Source organism: Hydra vulgaris, chromosome 15, assembly GCF_038396675.1.
Source record: "Hydra vulgaris chromosome 15, alternate assembly HydraT2T_AEP".
In the NCBI taxonomy this organism is placed as follows: Eukaryota; Metazoa; Cnidaria; class Hydrozoa; order Anthoathecata; family Hydridae; genus Hydra; species Hydra vulgaris.
In genome coordinates, this window is record NC_088934.1 from 7,542,760 (window position 1) to 7,560,210 (window position 17,451).

The window sequence follows — 17,451 nt, forward strand, 5'->3', positions numbered from 1 at the left end:
AATACATCTTCTGAGTCACCATCTAAATAAGCATTACGCTCAATTTTGTAAAAAAAAAAAAAATCTTGAGGTGTTTGACTCATGGACGGGTTTTAATATAGAAAAGCTAATTTACAAATTGAAACTTCTCATAGTATTGACAATAAAAACTATTCTCATACTTGTTGATTTATTAACAGCACTTGATCAAGATTATCAGATCTGATAAGATCTAATAATGGTGTAAAATAAAAGAGCAAGTTAAGTTATCTGAAAATCAAAAAACAAGAAACCTTGTATTTTGCACAATGTTGAAAGTAATTATTTCAGAGGTTTATGCAAAGACCTATACTACTTCTGTTTACGTTAACGATATATACTTATCTTAAGACAAATTTTATGCTTCACAATACTAATGATAGTAATGTTTTTATTATTATTTTCATTATTATTAGAACAGGTTTACTAATGTCTGCTAAATCCAGTAAGGTCTGGTTAAATATTTAATAAATATGATATTACCCAGTGGGTACGGGATGTAAATAAGTTATCTTTTAAACGTTTCAAACGTATTTTGAACATCTTTTGAACGTTCTAAAGACGTCTTTTTCAGGTTCATGCCCACTGGGTAGTGGTATAATTTTTAGTACAAAATTAAGGAGAATAATGTAAAACAGAATCCACAATCACTTTTCTGAAAACAATTTATTATATAAGATACAATGAGTAGGTGGGTTCAAAAAAAAGAACTCAACTATACTAGGCACTTCAACATCTGAGAGCGTAATATTGATAATTGATGAAACACGGCTCAAGAAAAAAGATCTGACGTTTTATGCCGACAAAATAGTCTGAGGTGTACGTTCTTTCATCGTTCAACCGATTACTTTAAATACAATCACTTTTTTTTGCAAAAGGTAGAGCCATAGCTTATCAATGGTACCAAAAATATTTTTATAACACTTTAACTTTTAGAGATAATTTGATTCAAAAATTAAGGTCAATTTATTGCCTAAATATTTTTGAAAATTTATAATGTTTTTTTTTAAACCTTTTGTGCATTACCATTAAATGAAACAATTTAAAAAAAAGTACTGTCACATATTTATTATGTCAAAGGTGTTTCCTTCCAAGTCATTATACTTCCAATTACTATAGTTTTTATTTTTGTATTCTTAGTTTGGAATGACGGTCTTGTTTATTGTTAGTTTTGTAAAAGAACAGACATGACGGAAACGTTAATGCGATTCTTAAAAACGTTAAACCGCTAAAAACGTCAAAAGTCATACAATAAAAAAAATAATGAATTTTTAGGTTTAAAAGTTGCATAAACTTTCAACTAATAATAATATAACAATAAAGTTGTTATTTTTTAAACGTTAATATTTGTTTCTAACTAATGGTATTTGTTTTGTTTTCATTTTACATTTTTTTTTAAATGTTGAAGTGCCAAACTATACATAACTGTCTTTATACCAAAATTGCGTTTTTTCAACACACCCAATCATCTCGTCTTAGGATTATCATAATTTGAATAGTATGACAGCTTATGTATTATATCATAAAACTCATAGAATTAGCAGTAGATAAGCATAAAATATTGAGGATGTAATAAATTTTTGATGATCTTGTTTCGTTCTAACGTAACTACAAAATATTGAATAATACAAAATTATAACGGGGATGGTAAATTTTTTTAACAATAAAACATTTAAAAAATGTTAACTATAAAACCAAGAAATTAAAATAACACTGTCTTTTATGAATATCTTTAATCAAAAAAGTTCGCAAAAAAATCAGTAGTCTACCGTAAAAAAGGGTATACCATTTTAGGAATCTGCTCATTTTATGCAGCCTTCCCCTATTTATCCCGATGAAACATTTTCATCATGTTTGCTAGATAATACATGTGAGATCCATAATAGGACCTCTTCTATTCCTTAGGCCGGGTAAATAAAAATGAGCGATTGCTTTTACTCAGTAATTGGTCAGCTTTGCGTGAATAAAAGCTTAACCAATTTTGATTAACTTTTTATTCGCGTAAAGCTGAACAATTACTGAGTAAATTGCTTAACTTTACGTGACTGAAAATTTGAATAAAACTGCTTAGTTTTTATTCACGTAAAGCTGATCAATTACTGACTAATTACTGCTCATTTTTATTTACCCGGTCTCTTATTTATAATATAAAGGCTCTAATAACATAACGATTATGTTTGGGGACGATACTAATCTATTTATGTCGTACAAAAACATTTAACACTATTTCATAGATAGGCGTTTCGATCAAAACTTTAAACTGAATTTTATGTTAAAAAAACTATTGAGATAAATAAACCTTGATATTATCTTTCTAAAGTTACTTTTATTACTATTATATTGAAAAAAGAAAAAAATTTGTTTAGTATTAAAGAACTAAAATAAAAATCGTCAATGATATAAAAATTAAAAAAAAAACGCGCTTTTAAAAACAACGTTAAAAAAAATTGTTTGACTAGTTTTTAAAAAAAGCGAACTTCAAAATTTGACCAAAAACTTTAACTTAAAATAGTTTATAAGCAAACTTCTGAACCACAGCATAATAAGACATTTTATTATAATAGGAAATTTGGTTTTAGAAAATGCTCCTAACATTTAATGTCTGAAAAAGATCAACTGGGAAAAAAATTTGTAAAAGGGCAAATATTTTAGAATTTACTCTTACAAAACATGTCAAAACTTTGCCAATAATAACCATACATTTAAATCAATTCGTAAATTTTATTTATCAAATAAATTATTATTTTTATTTATTTATCTGAATTTTATATTTTTTAATTATTTATATTACTATATTTATGTATTAACTATTGTTATAGTTGTATAAGCATATTATAAAATATATCAACTTATTTCCATAGAGGTTCGGAATGCATTTTTTTTTAATCTTTGCATGATTTATCACATTTTGTAAGATACATAAAATCAAAAATTATGATTTTTGATTTTATGTAAGATTTAATGTTTTAGTAAGGTTTTTCTGGTTTAACTTGGAATAAAAATATTTTTCAATTAACTGTGTAAATCTATTTTACTATCATGAGTTTGGCCAAATAACATTGTACACGCCGGTTATCACGTCGATAAATGATATTTATTGCGTAGTAATTTTTGTGTACATTTTAGTAACTATTATAAATATTAAAAATTATCAAGAGACAAACTTTGTATGGAAAAATACTTCGTGCATATTTTAATGATGATTGTAATTATTGTCGAGAAAGTTAAACATTGTATATATAATAGTTTGTGTGATAAATTAGATCAATTCAAAATCTCAAACATTAGTTAACACGGTATGAATACAATAATCTAGATGTTAGATGACAACATTATCAATGGCACAGTTTAATTCTAATTTCGATATGGCTGGTAATAAATGTGAAAACCTTGATGAGCCAGCATCACAAAAAAAAAAAAAAAAAAGAAGGTATGAAATTATCATTTTTTTTTCTTTTTAATCAACAATGCATAGTAGTTACAATTTGTAGACTCAAAAGAAAAACTAAAAGTTTTTGGGTCTTTCTAATTTATAAATTAGAAATATAATAAATAACTCGATAAGTCTATTCTAGTAAGTTTAATTAGTTCTTTTTTAATTTTTTGGATTTTCCAAATAAAAAAAAGTAAGATTATGATGAAAGCAAGGAAGACAACAAAAAACCAAAACCGTAAACCGTAACCGTAAACAGTTATAAAAAGCCAAAACGTAAACCTTCAAAGTTTTTAAATATGGCTAACAAAAAAGACGAACCAGAATAGTAAAATGGTTATATCTTATTATAAAGCATGTTGCCAGCCCTTAACAAACCGTTAAAGTGATTTAGAGAGGCATGCTGATATAGCCATTCATATAAGTAACATGATGAAATTACCAGAAAATGACCACTTATAAAAATCAGCGGCAAACTATCAGGGATACAGCCGCGAAAAGGCTGTGGCGAAGTTAGAATCTATATTGGGCATTTTGGTACCCCTGGTGAAAGCGTTATATGCAGACAATGAAAATGGTTACAAGATGTCTTGCGCAAGACAAAATATCAGTAGCCTTATTAGACAAGGTATTGTTGAATTTGTACAAAAGATTTTTTAACATATATAACCCTAATAAATTAATAATTTTAATTATTAAAATGTTATTTAATTCATGTCAGGATCTGTTGTATTTTATACTATTGATGAAGACCTTTGGTAGTAAGGTTATTGAATAAAGAATATCCATCCATAAACCAGATCGTCGTTCCACTTCAATTGAATGGTCATTTAAAACTGAGTAAGTTAAGTGGTCTTGAATGCCATTTAAATGAAATAGCTTTGAAAACAGTTTTGTTTATTTTAAACTTTTTTTGCAGTTTGCAAAAATTTTATCAAGAAGAATGTCTAATGTTTTTTTATCTTCCATTAGCACAACCAGAAAGCGGAGATCTTCGATATCGATCAGTTGCTATTTATGCGGTAACGCTGTGATAAAAAAAAAAGGTAAGATTTTTGCAAGATTTTAAGCAAAAAACGCGCGATTTAAGACAAATGGAAGATTTTTATTTTATTTTTTGTAAATTTATCAAATTTTAAGAAATTTGTAACTTGATAAATTTGAAAATTAGGTTAAATAAAATGGAAACTTCATGATTTTGATTTTTCTAGCGTGGAAGCACTGTTCGAAGTAAGTAGTAAAATTAATAGTAAATTTGTCCTGGTTACTCAGTTCATAAATTAGAAAAATAATTGTCTCACCTAGTTAACGCAGTACACCACCTAAAAAGCTGTGAGTAATGGCTCCAAATTTAAACTGCCCATTTTTGCTTATAGGAACCTTCAATTGATAAGTCACTGGTTTATATGTATCAGGAATGTTGTCTTAAGTTGTCCCTCTTAAACTGAATAATAATAATATGGAAACTAATATGTATAATAATGTTAATAATGATATGGTAATTATAATATGTATAATACAATTATACAGTAATACAATAATAGATAATAATATTAAATATGCAAGGTGTGTTTTTTTTTTTTTTTTACAACTTCAATATATTTACACTTCATTACTTTACAGTTCTACGACATAACATAATGCAACACGTCAAATATAAAACATTACATAATAGGGGAAGACTGGGCAGGATGGTGAACATTTTGAAAGCCTTTAGTTACTGCAAAACTATCATAAAGCAATAATTCATTGTCAGTATGTTTATGATATCATAATAATTAATTGCTAGCATGAATTCTCAGTTTGTAAGAAAAAAAATTTGATATAAAAATTAAAATAAAAAGTTCATAAATTTGTCATCTGGTCAGGAGACCGAGGCAAGATGACTTTTTTTGCTATTTCTACCTCCATTTTTGGAAAATTTAAAAAACTATTAACTACTCTAAAGTAACACAAAATAAACACGCATCAAAATACTCCTAATAAAGTTACACCTAATGGATACATCATGAATAACCGAAACCGAGTTATTTTTTTCTAAGCGCAAAAAGTAAACTTATGCATAAAATTGTATTAATAATATTAAATAAAAACTAATTAGCCTTTTTAAATACAAGATTTAAATACAGTTTCGTTTTCACCCATTTTTAAGTTTTTTAGTTGAATCGTGCCCCCATCTTGCCCCTTTCGACATTTTTCTCCGTTTTCCCTATAGCAAGTTTAACAAAGTGTAATTTAATTTATAAATAATGTTTCTTATCATAAAAACTAAGTGTTTCTTAAAAAAAAAAAATGTCTATATATATACATATATATATATATATATATATATATATATATATATATATATATATATATATATATATATATATATATATATATATATATATATATATATATATATGTATATACATTTCGCCGTTAAAGAATATTTACTATTACGAAGTACATGAATAAAAGACCTACATGACCGGGGCAAAAAGAAAACTATAGTTGCCCCATAATATTGAGCATCCGTGGCGCAGTGGCAGCGCACTTGCCTCAGAAACAAAGGATCTGAGGTTCAAACCCCAACCTCTGGGCAAGTTTTGCGACATCGGTTAGGAAGGAGGCGTGAATTTCCTATTAAATGCTCATCCGCGGTGTTTTGTGATAAGACCATAAGGACTTCTTAAAGAACATAAATAAAACTAAAAAAAAAAAATTAATCCCCGTAAGATACTTAAGTTAGAAAAACCGTGTATCAAAATCCAAAGATAAAATCATTTTTTAATACCATTAAAATTACTAAAAATATAATTAAATGGGAATTAACTAAAAAACCGAAACCAAAAAAAACCGGAAACAAATTGTTCCATACCTTATAATATTTATGTAATTGAACAAATAAATAAATTATTTTAAAATATTTTTAATTTTTATCATTTTATATAATAAGCTCGCCTAGTTATTTAATGCAAAACAATTGAGGAAAAATATGTAGATAAAAAAAGGAAAAAAGGTAAAAAGTGAATGGTTACATCCACATTCACGCTCATATATGTAAGAAAATAAATAAATATAAAAACATAAAAATAAAAACTATAATTCTAACACATGCATATACATGAATTTGAAGTATACATAATATACGATTTTAAGAACTTCTTTTTTTAACTTTTTTTTTTTTTTACATCCTCAGTAATAAACCATTTATAATTGTAAAAAAATCTTGTAACATTTCACAAGAATATCTTATTTAAACGCCTTTGAAAAGTTTAATTTATTGTCGTTTAGTAAAAAGTTTTGTTTAAGTTGCGTTTTAAATTGGTTAAGCGAGTGTCTTAAGGTTATCGTTTAAAAGTGTATTCCAAAATTTAGGTCCTTGGTTTGCTATTGAGTATTTAGTGGTTGATTAACAGGTGTTGGATTGCCTATATTATTTAAAAATTTTGTGCTTTATATATGAATAATTTTTTTACATAAAGAGTTAAATAACAACGGTGCCATTTTTTTATCAAGTTTAAACATAAATATAAGAATATGATAAAAATCCAATTTAAAAATATTTAGTACATTAAGTTTACTAAAAAGTATTTTTACTAACTTAAAGCAAGAATCTCAATCAATAGACTTGTTTACATAATATTTGCACTGAAGAATTCAAAGTTTATTTAGCGTTGTTATTATTATCAGAAATTTGGTACTAGTATTTCAAAAATGGAGGTTTGGCGAACGACGAAATAAACTATTTTGTTTATACGTGTAAGTTACGTATTTACATATAAAATTTTAAAAAGCTTGAAATTTATTAAAACATTTGTTTATATATTTTTTAAGGCAAATATTTTGTTAGTTTAATTTGTTATTATCTTAGATTTTGGGTTCAAGATGACACATCCTGGATGCCACATCCTGGTGTTAAAAGATATAAAGTCAAATGCAAAGTCAAGAACTATTCACATTCAATTTTTAATAATGATTATCAGATGACACATAATTGAAATTATCATACAGATCATATCCGAAATCATAAAGGAATACCTTATGAGAAGTATGACGCACCATGAAACCCTTTTTAAACCGATTCGGCAACCAATTCCCAATCGTGTAGCAATATAAGTTTGTTCAAAATTAATTTCAATGTCCAAGAACTTAAGCCAAGCAACATTACAAATGAAGTGGAAATGAGTATCAATGAAAATCTGTCTAAAATCTCTGAAAAAATTAAAAATGAACCGTCTGAAATTAAATGGAGATGATAAATGAGAGTGAAAACATTGATATTAATAATGATGAAATAATAGCAGTGCCTGAAATTTTGGATTTCTGTGATCAAACTCTGTTACTAGAATCCCAACCGAGTGATGTTAATTTATTGGCAAAAGAAACTACGTTGTCAGATTCGGTGGGTAAATTTGCAAAGCTGTATAAACTTTTAAATTAGTGTGATTGTTTTTAAGTGAGTGTGGTTTAAAACTAGAAGAAGTGAAAAATTTAGATTAAGACAATTTTTGGAAAAACTTCTCATTGAAATGACAGAGCTTGCCTGCGAGGTAGAAATTTCAGCAGAGAATTTACTAGACACCATTGACCAAGCTCTTGCTAACATTTTAACCAAAGAAAATATGATAATATAAAAACTCTTACTACAAAAAATATCTTTCTTTCGCATGGTCTTGGTCAGCGTCCAAAAATTGAAAATGATAATCAAAGAAACGAATTGAGCTCGGGCCACATCAAATAAAACTTAATAACTATCCTATCAATAAAAATATTGACAAAAGGAAGCAAAATCGTTTTTCATCATTGAAGTACGACAATATATTATATAAGCTAGATGTCTAACTTGGGGGATTTTATTGGACAAAAAATGGAGCCGCTTTTTTTTGCTTATAAAATAGGCAAAAGCTGAAGCCGATGTGTGGAATCAAAGTTAAAAATGCAAGCCAAAAGTTCACAATAAATTAAAGATAATTCAAACGATTTAATAACTATAAAATATTTATAAAACTTTTTTTATGAGCTTACGTTAACTAAAATGTTTTATAATTCATAAAAATGCTTTAAAAGCGTCTATCGCTTCTCTATTTGAAACTTTTATCCCTTTTTAATCGAAAATGAATTTAGGAATCATAAATTATTATTTAACAAGAATTATAATTTCCTCTTAACACTTTTACATAAATAATAAATAGAACTTATATTTAAAATATATTTACGTCATTTTAGATAAGAAAAGTTAAATCACATTTGTTTACAAATTTAATCCGTTATTTGTAAAAAGGTCTAAGGCGGCTTCACTTTTCGGATCAAAGTTAGACATCTAGTTTATATAATATATCATTGTTGTGGTACAAAGAATACCCTCACCAAGAGTGCAACATACTTAAAGATTGCGCATTCTGCTACTATGCTTTCTCTTTCCAAATGGACCAAGTAGAGAGAATAGTGAAGTTGTTTGGGTTCAAAACGGTATCCGCAAGTGGCATAAAATGAAGAGTCAAGGAAAAAAAAGTGAAAGAAGAAAACTGTCAGAAAATTTTTTATAAAAATCTCATAAAGCTTTATTATTAAACTATTGCAATTATTGTAATAGTGCTCAACATATCAATCTCCTTTTGGATAAGAAAAAAGGCAAATTGTTATTAGTGAAAAAGATGAAACGGAGTCTAATTAGTGTGTTAAAAAAAATCTTATTAATTTGGCTTGATCATTGAGTTGGCAAACCTTTCGTGGAGAAGATCGGGATGAAAATGGAAATTTCACACAACTGGTATATTTTATGTCGAGAAAATATTAACTAAATCCCAAAACGACGTCATTAATTTACTTGGACAAGTTTCCGAAGTTAATCAAACATTGATTTTTCAATGGCAGATACAATTATGGCAGATACAACTCCTGATGTGTCTCTCAGAGATAGGTTAGCAATTGCTGTTAAGTACGTGTGGTACGTGGCTAATAACTGTAATATTAAACAAAGAATTATGCAGATATGCGAGATAACTGACAAAACAGGTAATGGAATTGCAAAGTTAATAATATCGACAATCAATTCCTTCAACTTGATATCAATTGTATTGTGTTTCAAGGACACGATTACGTCAACTCTATGTCCAGAAACTTTAAAGGAGTTCATGCAAAAGTTTCAGAAAAGCTAAAACAAGTTATAACTTATATGTCAAGCTCATCAAACTAATACTTTTGTTGAACATGCGGTTAAAAGAAATAAAATGGCTTCAAATGTTTTGAAGTTCTTGAAATGTGCTACGTATTTATTTCTCCAAGTACTGAACAACTCAGCTTACTTAATTCTAAACTTGAGTCCATTGAAAATTTAATTGAAACTTCGTAATCTATCAAAAACTAGATGGTCAGCGCGTTCAGAATCCATTTAAGCATTTTGGATAAGTATGAAACCTATTGTTGAATTTTTTTATGAAAGAAGTCAGTCTGATTTATTTGATAAGAAAGCAAAAAATCAAGCTGTATCAGTACTTAAAAAGATCGTGAATCCAAACTTTATCATTATGCTTAAGTTTATTAGTCAAAAACAGTTACAAATATTCTTACTGACGAGTTGTAGAAAGTTGAGTCGAACAATTTAGATGCTAAAATAATTGTATTGTTTACGATACAATCTATTGAACGAAATAGAAAAGAAGAATTTGATGTGCATCGTGAAATTTAAAATAAGTAGCATGAAATCAATGTGTTAAAAGTATACGAAGATCGTCATAAACGGAGAGCATTTCCGAAACGCAAGTGTTTTCAGTATCTGTTGCGAAAGTGATGAAAGAGCATTTAGCAAAATAAAAATTGTTAAAAATATTTTGCAATCTGCTATGTCAGATGCTAGATTAGGATCATTAATTGTGTTGGCGTCATTAATGCCATATTTATGACGCCAACACAATAAATGTGTTGGCGTCATAAAAAGATTTAGTGGACAATATAGATCTTGACATGTTGGTAAAAAAGAAGTCTATTACAACACAAAGACGTATTCAAATTCAGTAATAGATTATGCTGTTTTGCATTTTATACGTTATTTTTGTTGTTGCTAGTATATTCTTTTGAAAATCTGGAAATTTCATTTGCATTGAAAAATTTATGTAATCTTTTAGAAAATATATATTTTACTTCTTTTAACGTGTTAAAGGTAATTAATTAAGAATGTAATTAAGAAAGTTTTCCAAAAAATCGTTTTTTTAAAACAAGAAAAAATTTTCTTGTTTTTTTTTGAGGATCGTTTGAATGCTTTTTTTAATTGATCTGAATAATAGTTTTTTTTAGATCTTTTTAAAGTTGACACAAAAAGGCGTTTAATAGCGTTTTTGATTTAACCAATTTTGAAACTTCAGAAATTGCCTTATTATAATATTCAGATGTGAATATATCGTGGGCTTTATCAGCGTTTAGATTCAGTAACAGGTCATCCCAGTTAACACTTGATAAAAAATTATGAAAATATTTAACTGAAGAGTCGTTTATTATTCTTGCTGTTATTTTTTTATTTTTTTTTAAATCACCATTACATTTGTGGAGTTGGAGTCACGACATATTTAGCTAAGTCGGAGTCGCTAAACAAAATCACGACTCCTACTCCAATAGTAAAACTTCTCGGTATTGCGCGTGCATGTAAAAAATATTTAAAGACTTCAAAGGACTTTTCATATATTTAACAAAAAAATTTTTTTTTAATTATCTCGTAATATTTTTTAAAGAATTCAAAGAGTTTTTTAAAAATTTTGCTTTGGAGTTGGTGTCGTACTGAAAATTTTAACGATTGGAGTCGGAGTCGGAGTCGGAATTGGTACTTTTTTTTTACGACTCTTCTTCCCTGTTTTCAAACACACACACACACACACACACACACACACACACACACACACACAAATATATATATATATATATATATATATATATATATATATATATATATATATATATATATATATATATATATATATATATATATATATATATATATATATATATATATATATATATATATATATATATAGTACCGGAAAAATTATTATGGATTTCTCAGGTTTTAAATAATAATCAAGTTTTTTACTTCAAAAGCAAAGTTTTTAATACTTGGTTTAACCACCTTTGGCCGCTTTCAATGCTTTCACTCTCTTGGATATGTCTATGATTGAACTACAGCATTAGTTAGCGATTATTTCGCTGTGGAATCAAACATGAATTAACCTCTCTATAAGCTGTTCTTTTTTAGTAATTGGAACTTTGTGTATTTTTTCTTTTAAAAATATCCCATAAATTCTCAATTGGGTTCATATCTGGTGAACTCTCAGGCCATCCGAGTACAGAAAAATCATTGTCTCGGAACCATCTGATTGACAACTTGCTTATATGGCAAGAACCACAATCCTGTTGAAATTCCTTATCAGTGAACCAGTCTCTGACTTGAGGAACCAAACGTTTCTCCAACACCTCTATATACTTTCTCTGGTTCATCATTCTTTCCACATTATGTAGACAGCTTGTTCCATAGATGGATATTGCTCCCCATACCTATTATCTTAGTGGGGAACTTCATTGTTTTCTTAAGACACTCAGGCTTAAACTCCTTTCCAGGCCTTCTTTTGATGGTCTGGACTCTATTATACAACACAGCAACCGTTGATTTATCTGAGAATACAACCTGAACAAAAAAAATGCCAGATAAGTTTCAAAGAAATTATGGTACAAATATTACATTACTAGTCATGATCAAAAAGTTAACATCTACTGATATTAGTAAGAAAATATGATGAAACTGAAAGAAATCAAGAATTCAATACTATCAGAGATCTAACAGAAAGGTAAATTAATGATTACCTTGGACCAATCTGATTGCATCCAACTTTCATGATCAACGGCCTATCCATGCCTAGCATGTTTTATTTTGTTCGCTCCAACAAGCGATTATTCACTATTTTACGGCTTACGTTAATGCCCAGACTAGCAAATTCCGTAGATATTTTCCTGCAAGAACTTCTTCTATCTCTGAGGGCCATTACTTTGATTTTTCCTTAAGACTGGGGGTAGTGATTCTTTTACAACCGCATTTTCCAACTTTTCCAGCTTCAAAGTTTCTATCCTCATCCATCTTTCTTTTCACTGCACTAACTGTTTGAGTTGAAATCTTCAATTTCATAGCTATCTCCTTTTGTATTAGGCTATTATTTTCCAACAAAACACAGATTTCTTCTTTTTTTCTAGGGCCTAGGTCTTTTCTTTTCCCCATCACTTCAAAATTGGTCAAAAATGTCAAAGATTTTGCTGAACAATTATTTTTTTATTTTTTCAGAACTGAAACTTAGAATTTGTAGAGTCCAAGTACATACCAAGTACAACGTACACCGCAGAGAGTAAAAGAAAGTGACGCGAATTCAAATTAACATATTTCAGAATTTACAGGTAAATTTCAGCAACTTTTCTTGTCTAGCCCTTAAATGACCCTAAAATTAAAAAAACCTATTATATTTGATAATAAAATAGCCTCATTACTATATATATATGTATGTCATTAAAAAAATATATATCATTGACCACTGAAAACATTTTGGCTGCTTTAATTAATGGAGTTTAGTGACAATCCTAAAAATCCATAATAATTTTTCCAGTACTTTATATACATATATATATAATATAATTAAATCAAATACGGTATCATACTATTTATTTATTTTTTATTTTTTACGTTATATTTTGTAATATATATAAAATGATAAATAATGTATAACATGTTATATTTAGTATCATATATTTATATATCATATATTAGATTATATATATCATACTATATTATTATTATAATATAATATAATATATCATATTATACATATTATAAATATTAACAGTACTGTTAAGATTTATAATTTGTATAAACAAATATAATGAGAATAGATATATATAACATTGTAGTATTCTAGTAGAATTTTTAGCAATAGGGTACTTCTTATATTATTAAAAAATAATTTAGTACTAGATTCTAATTTAAATTAAAACTTTATTAAATATTAACTTAAACAAACAGAAATTCTGCATTAAGTTTAAACTTGACTCAGAGCCGACGACACGGGTTTAGAAGTGGAGGGGCACAATCGTCAGTTTTGAAAAAAAAGTCCTCTATATCTAGAACTTTCTATAGAAAAAAAAGGTTCTTTAGAAAAAACGTATGGAAGAGGGGGTATGTCCCCCCGGCTCTCCCGGTGTTGTCGGTTCTGTGACTTGAAAGTCATAGTCAGTACCAACACTTTTGTTTATAAAATCAAAGCAAAAACTAATTTAAAAAAATTTGTCTCACAGTACATGACATATTCCCATAAAACCAAAGAAATTGTGAACCATTTTCTGCCAGTTCATAACTATTGCAGTCTAATACATGTACCTTTTGATACCTGATCTAGTTAAAATGATATTACATTTTAAACTTACTTATAAAAAAACACAGAATTCTAATGAAAAAAAAGTTAACATCTGAAACTTGGAAAAAAATCGAAACTACAGCGCAACTCAATACACTTTTAAGCAGATTGTTTTATAAAATTTCCCTTTTAACAAAATAATTTAAGAGAAAAGAATCCTCAACAAGCACTTAATAAATTACGTTACCGCTCGCAAAAATCACAAAAATCACAAAAAAAAAAAAAAAAAAAATCAAAAATCGATCTAAAAACGCGTAAACATGAAGCTTCAATCAAAGTCTCTAACAAAGTGTAGGGGAAGCTCGTATCTCTAAGGCCGGATTATTTTCAATGCCCAAATTCAAAGGCCTAGACCTGGCGAAAAATGGTGAAAGTGATATGATCACATCAATATACTAATTACTTTGTATTAGTATAACTATATTGATTTATACTATAAAAGTTTGTCATGTAGAAGAATTTAAAAATTAGTGGCCCTAGGTACAATAGACATTTTTTAAATTGTACCTAGGGGGGCGGTCTTTAAAAATTAGATTTAACTCCATAATAAATTGAAAATAAATATAGACACATAAAGTTGTTTAAAAGTTTATTTAATCTTAGATTGGTTTTAACAAATTTATCTTGTGTCACTTAATTTCAACACTTAAATAAATAACAAAATTGACGAATAAGTCTACGCGTAAAATGGTAGTCCCAAAATAACCACAAGAAGTTAAAAAATTCTGCACTAATCAAAATTTAATATTTTCTTCAAGTTCTTTACGCACATATGGCATTAAGTACAAGAGTAATAAATCAGCGAGAATAACTAAGACCTCGTCGACGTTACTAGATAATATATTCACTAACAATTGTCATAATTGTTTCTTAAAATCGAGTATAATCAAAACCGACATAACTGATCATTACCTAATATTCTTAATTACAGATAATACAACCCTTAACCGTTCTGTCTCTAAATCAACAATCTTAATACGACAAACCAATAAAAACTCTATATTATACTTTCGAAATCTTTTATCTGAAAAAAAACTGATTGGAATCTTATATTACAATCTCAAGATGTGAACAATGCGTATGAATTATTTTTGGCCCAGTTTTGTATACTCTAAAATTTAGCATTTCCTGTAAAAAAAAAAGTTATAAATTCTATTTCACTTTTAAACCCACGGATGACCGAAGGTTTGTGTAAATCATCAAAGAGAAAACAAAAACTTTATGAAAAGTATTTAAAACATAAAACATATAAAAATGAATTAAATTGCAAAAAATATAAAAACATGTTTGAAAAAACAAAGAAATACGCAAAAAAAAAAAATTATTATGCAAGCTTGTTGGAAATAACACGCGGAAACACACAAAAAAACGTGGAACGTGATTAAGCAGACATTCGGTAAAAATAAATGTCCAAAAAACAATTTGCCACAAAAACTTTTAGTTGACGGGGAAATGATTTATAATAAAGAAGCCATAGTTAAAAAGCTCAACAAATTTTTTTTTGATATTGGCCCATCGTTAGCTGATAAAAATCCAAAAAACTCCTCAAACTTTGAATCTTATATGAAATCAACCAACACATCTATGAAAGAAGTAAAATTAAACATAAATGAGTTGCGAAATGCCTTCAACTGTTTAAAAAATAATAAATGCGCTGGCGTATATAAAATCAGCGTGAATGTTGTAAAAGCAGTGTTTGATATAGTTGAACCGTCACTGTTTTACATTTTTAACCTTTCACTAAAATTCGGAATTGTACCAGAGAAATTAATTATTGATAAGATCGTACCTATTTTTAAATCTGGCGATGACACAAATATGTCTAATTATAGACCTATTTCTGTCTTACCGTGCTTCTTAAAACTGTTAGAACGAATTATGTATGATAGACTTAATAGCTATTTAATTGAGAGCAATATAATGTTTAATAAATAATTTGGGTTCAAAAAGAATCACTCAACGGATCAAGCGGTAGTCGAGCTAATAAATTATATATACAATGGGTTCAATAATGATTGCTATACATTAAGAGTTTTTATTGATTTGTCAAAAGCATTTGACACTGTTAACCATAATATTCTTATAAAAAATTAGAGCTGTATGGAATACTAAGCAACAACTTACTATGGTTTAAAAGTTACCTGTCAAGCAGAAAATGCATAGTATATGCAGCAACTAAAACAGAAAAACATATTATAACTTGTGGTGTTCCCCAGGGATAAATTTTAAGCCCCGCTATTATTCCTGCTCAATATGCGGTAGTGGTGTAGTGGTAGAGCGCTCGCTTCATAAACGAGAGGTTCCGAGTTCAGTCCCCACCACGTCCCTGGTAGTACCGCGCTCAACTCGTTTCTGTGCGCAGCGGCCTTGTTTGTCAAGGTTCGTATTTCGGACCTATGGAGTTGAGAGAGAGAGTTATACCACAAATAAGTAGCCTCCTCGTCTGTTGTGGCCTTCTCGGCCTTGAGGAGGTGAATTAACAAATATATATATACATATATATAAATATATATATATATATATATATATATATATATATATATATATATATATATATATATATATATATATATATATAAATGATTTATTTTTAGTATCTAAAATTTTTAATGTTATTTTATTTGCTGATGATTCGGATTTTTTTTATTCAAACAATAATATAAAAGATCTGTTTAGAATATCTAACGAAGAATTATTAAAAATAAATGACTGGATTACAAATAATAAACTTTCAGTAAATGTTGGGAAAACTAAATTTATTTTATTCCACAAAAAGAACCTTTTTTTTAAATTACCTAATCTCTTCATGAATAAAATAGTTATTAAAAGAGAGTCAACGGTTAACTTTCTAGGAGTGCTTATAGTTTTTTGAAAAACATTAAAACAATAAAACTCTTCTCAACTTCTCCGCAGAACAATTTAAAAGAGAATCTAAACGATTTCTATTAGAAAATAACTTCGATTTTTCTTTTAAATTTGTACCTAAAATAATTAAACTGAAAAAAGTCATTATGACTCACTTATTTTTATTTTGATTTGTTTTTTATTTTCTTCTTATAAAAATGAAAAATAAATAGCTAAAAGAAATTATCTATATCTTATTATACGATTTACTATTTGTAACGTATTATGTTTTACTATATAATTTTCAACCTGTAAATTTTTAACTTTTAATTTTTAATTTGTTTCATAAACTGAAGGCGACAATGTAAACGGGGCTCGGCGATAATCAATATGCGCCTTCTTCTTTCTCCGGCCATTTATTATATATGTGTGATCTTTCTTATTGTAAATTTTATTAAACGGCAAAGTAAAATAAAAATATTAACAAACCCCGATTGATAAGAAACTTATTGAACATCGCATTTAGTACTTAAGTAACAAACAATATAATTTTAATAATATAAAAAGCATTTCCTCTAGGATTGTAATACAACCTAAGATACCAGCTGCAAAAACGTACTTTAAACCATCAAAAAGGGTTTTCCAATTATAAATTGACGTTGCAAAGCTCTCAGAGAATCAAATAAAAAATAAATATTTTTATAACTAATCACCTCATGGTGATATCACCAT

At 27.7% G+C, this 17,451-nt stretch overlaps 1 protein-coding gene and 1 long non-coding RNA gene across 2 annotated transcripts; both read left to right on the plus strand.

The window, feature by feature from the left end:
• The first annotated feature begins 3,294 nt into the window (after positions 1-3,294).
• LOC136092196 (uncharacterized) lies at positions 3,295-12,996 on the plus strand. The gene is made up of 4 exons (XR_010644264.1): positions 3,295-4,079; positions 4,173-4,291; positions 4,424-4,497; positions 12,756-12,996. It is a non-coding gene; the product is annotated as an uncharacterized LOC136092196 (long non-coding RNA).
• A 2,331-nt stretch (positions 12,997-15,327) lies between these two features.
• On the plus strand, positions 15,328-15,810 carry LOC136091724 (uncharacterized). Its single transcript, XM_065819431.1, has one exon. It carries the CDS (start codon positions 15,328-15,330, stop codon positions 15,808-15,810), a length of 483 nt encoding a protein of 160 aa, XP_065675503.1.
• The last annotated feature ends 1,641 nt before the right edge of the window (positions 15,811-17,451 follow it).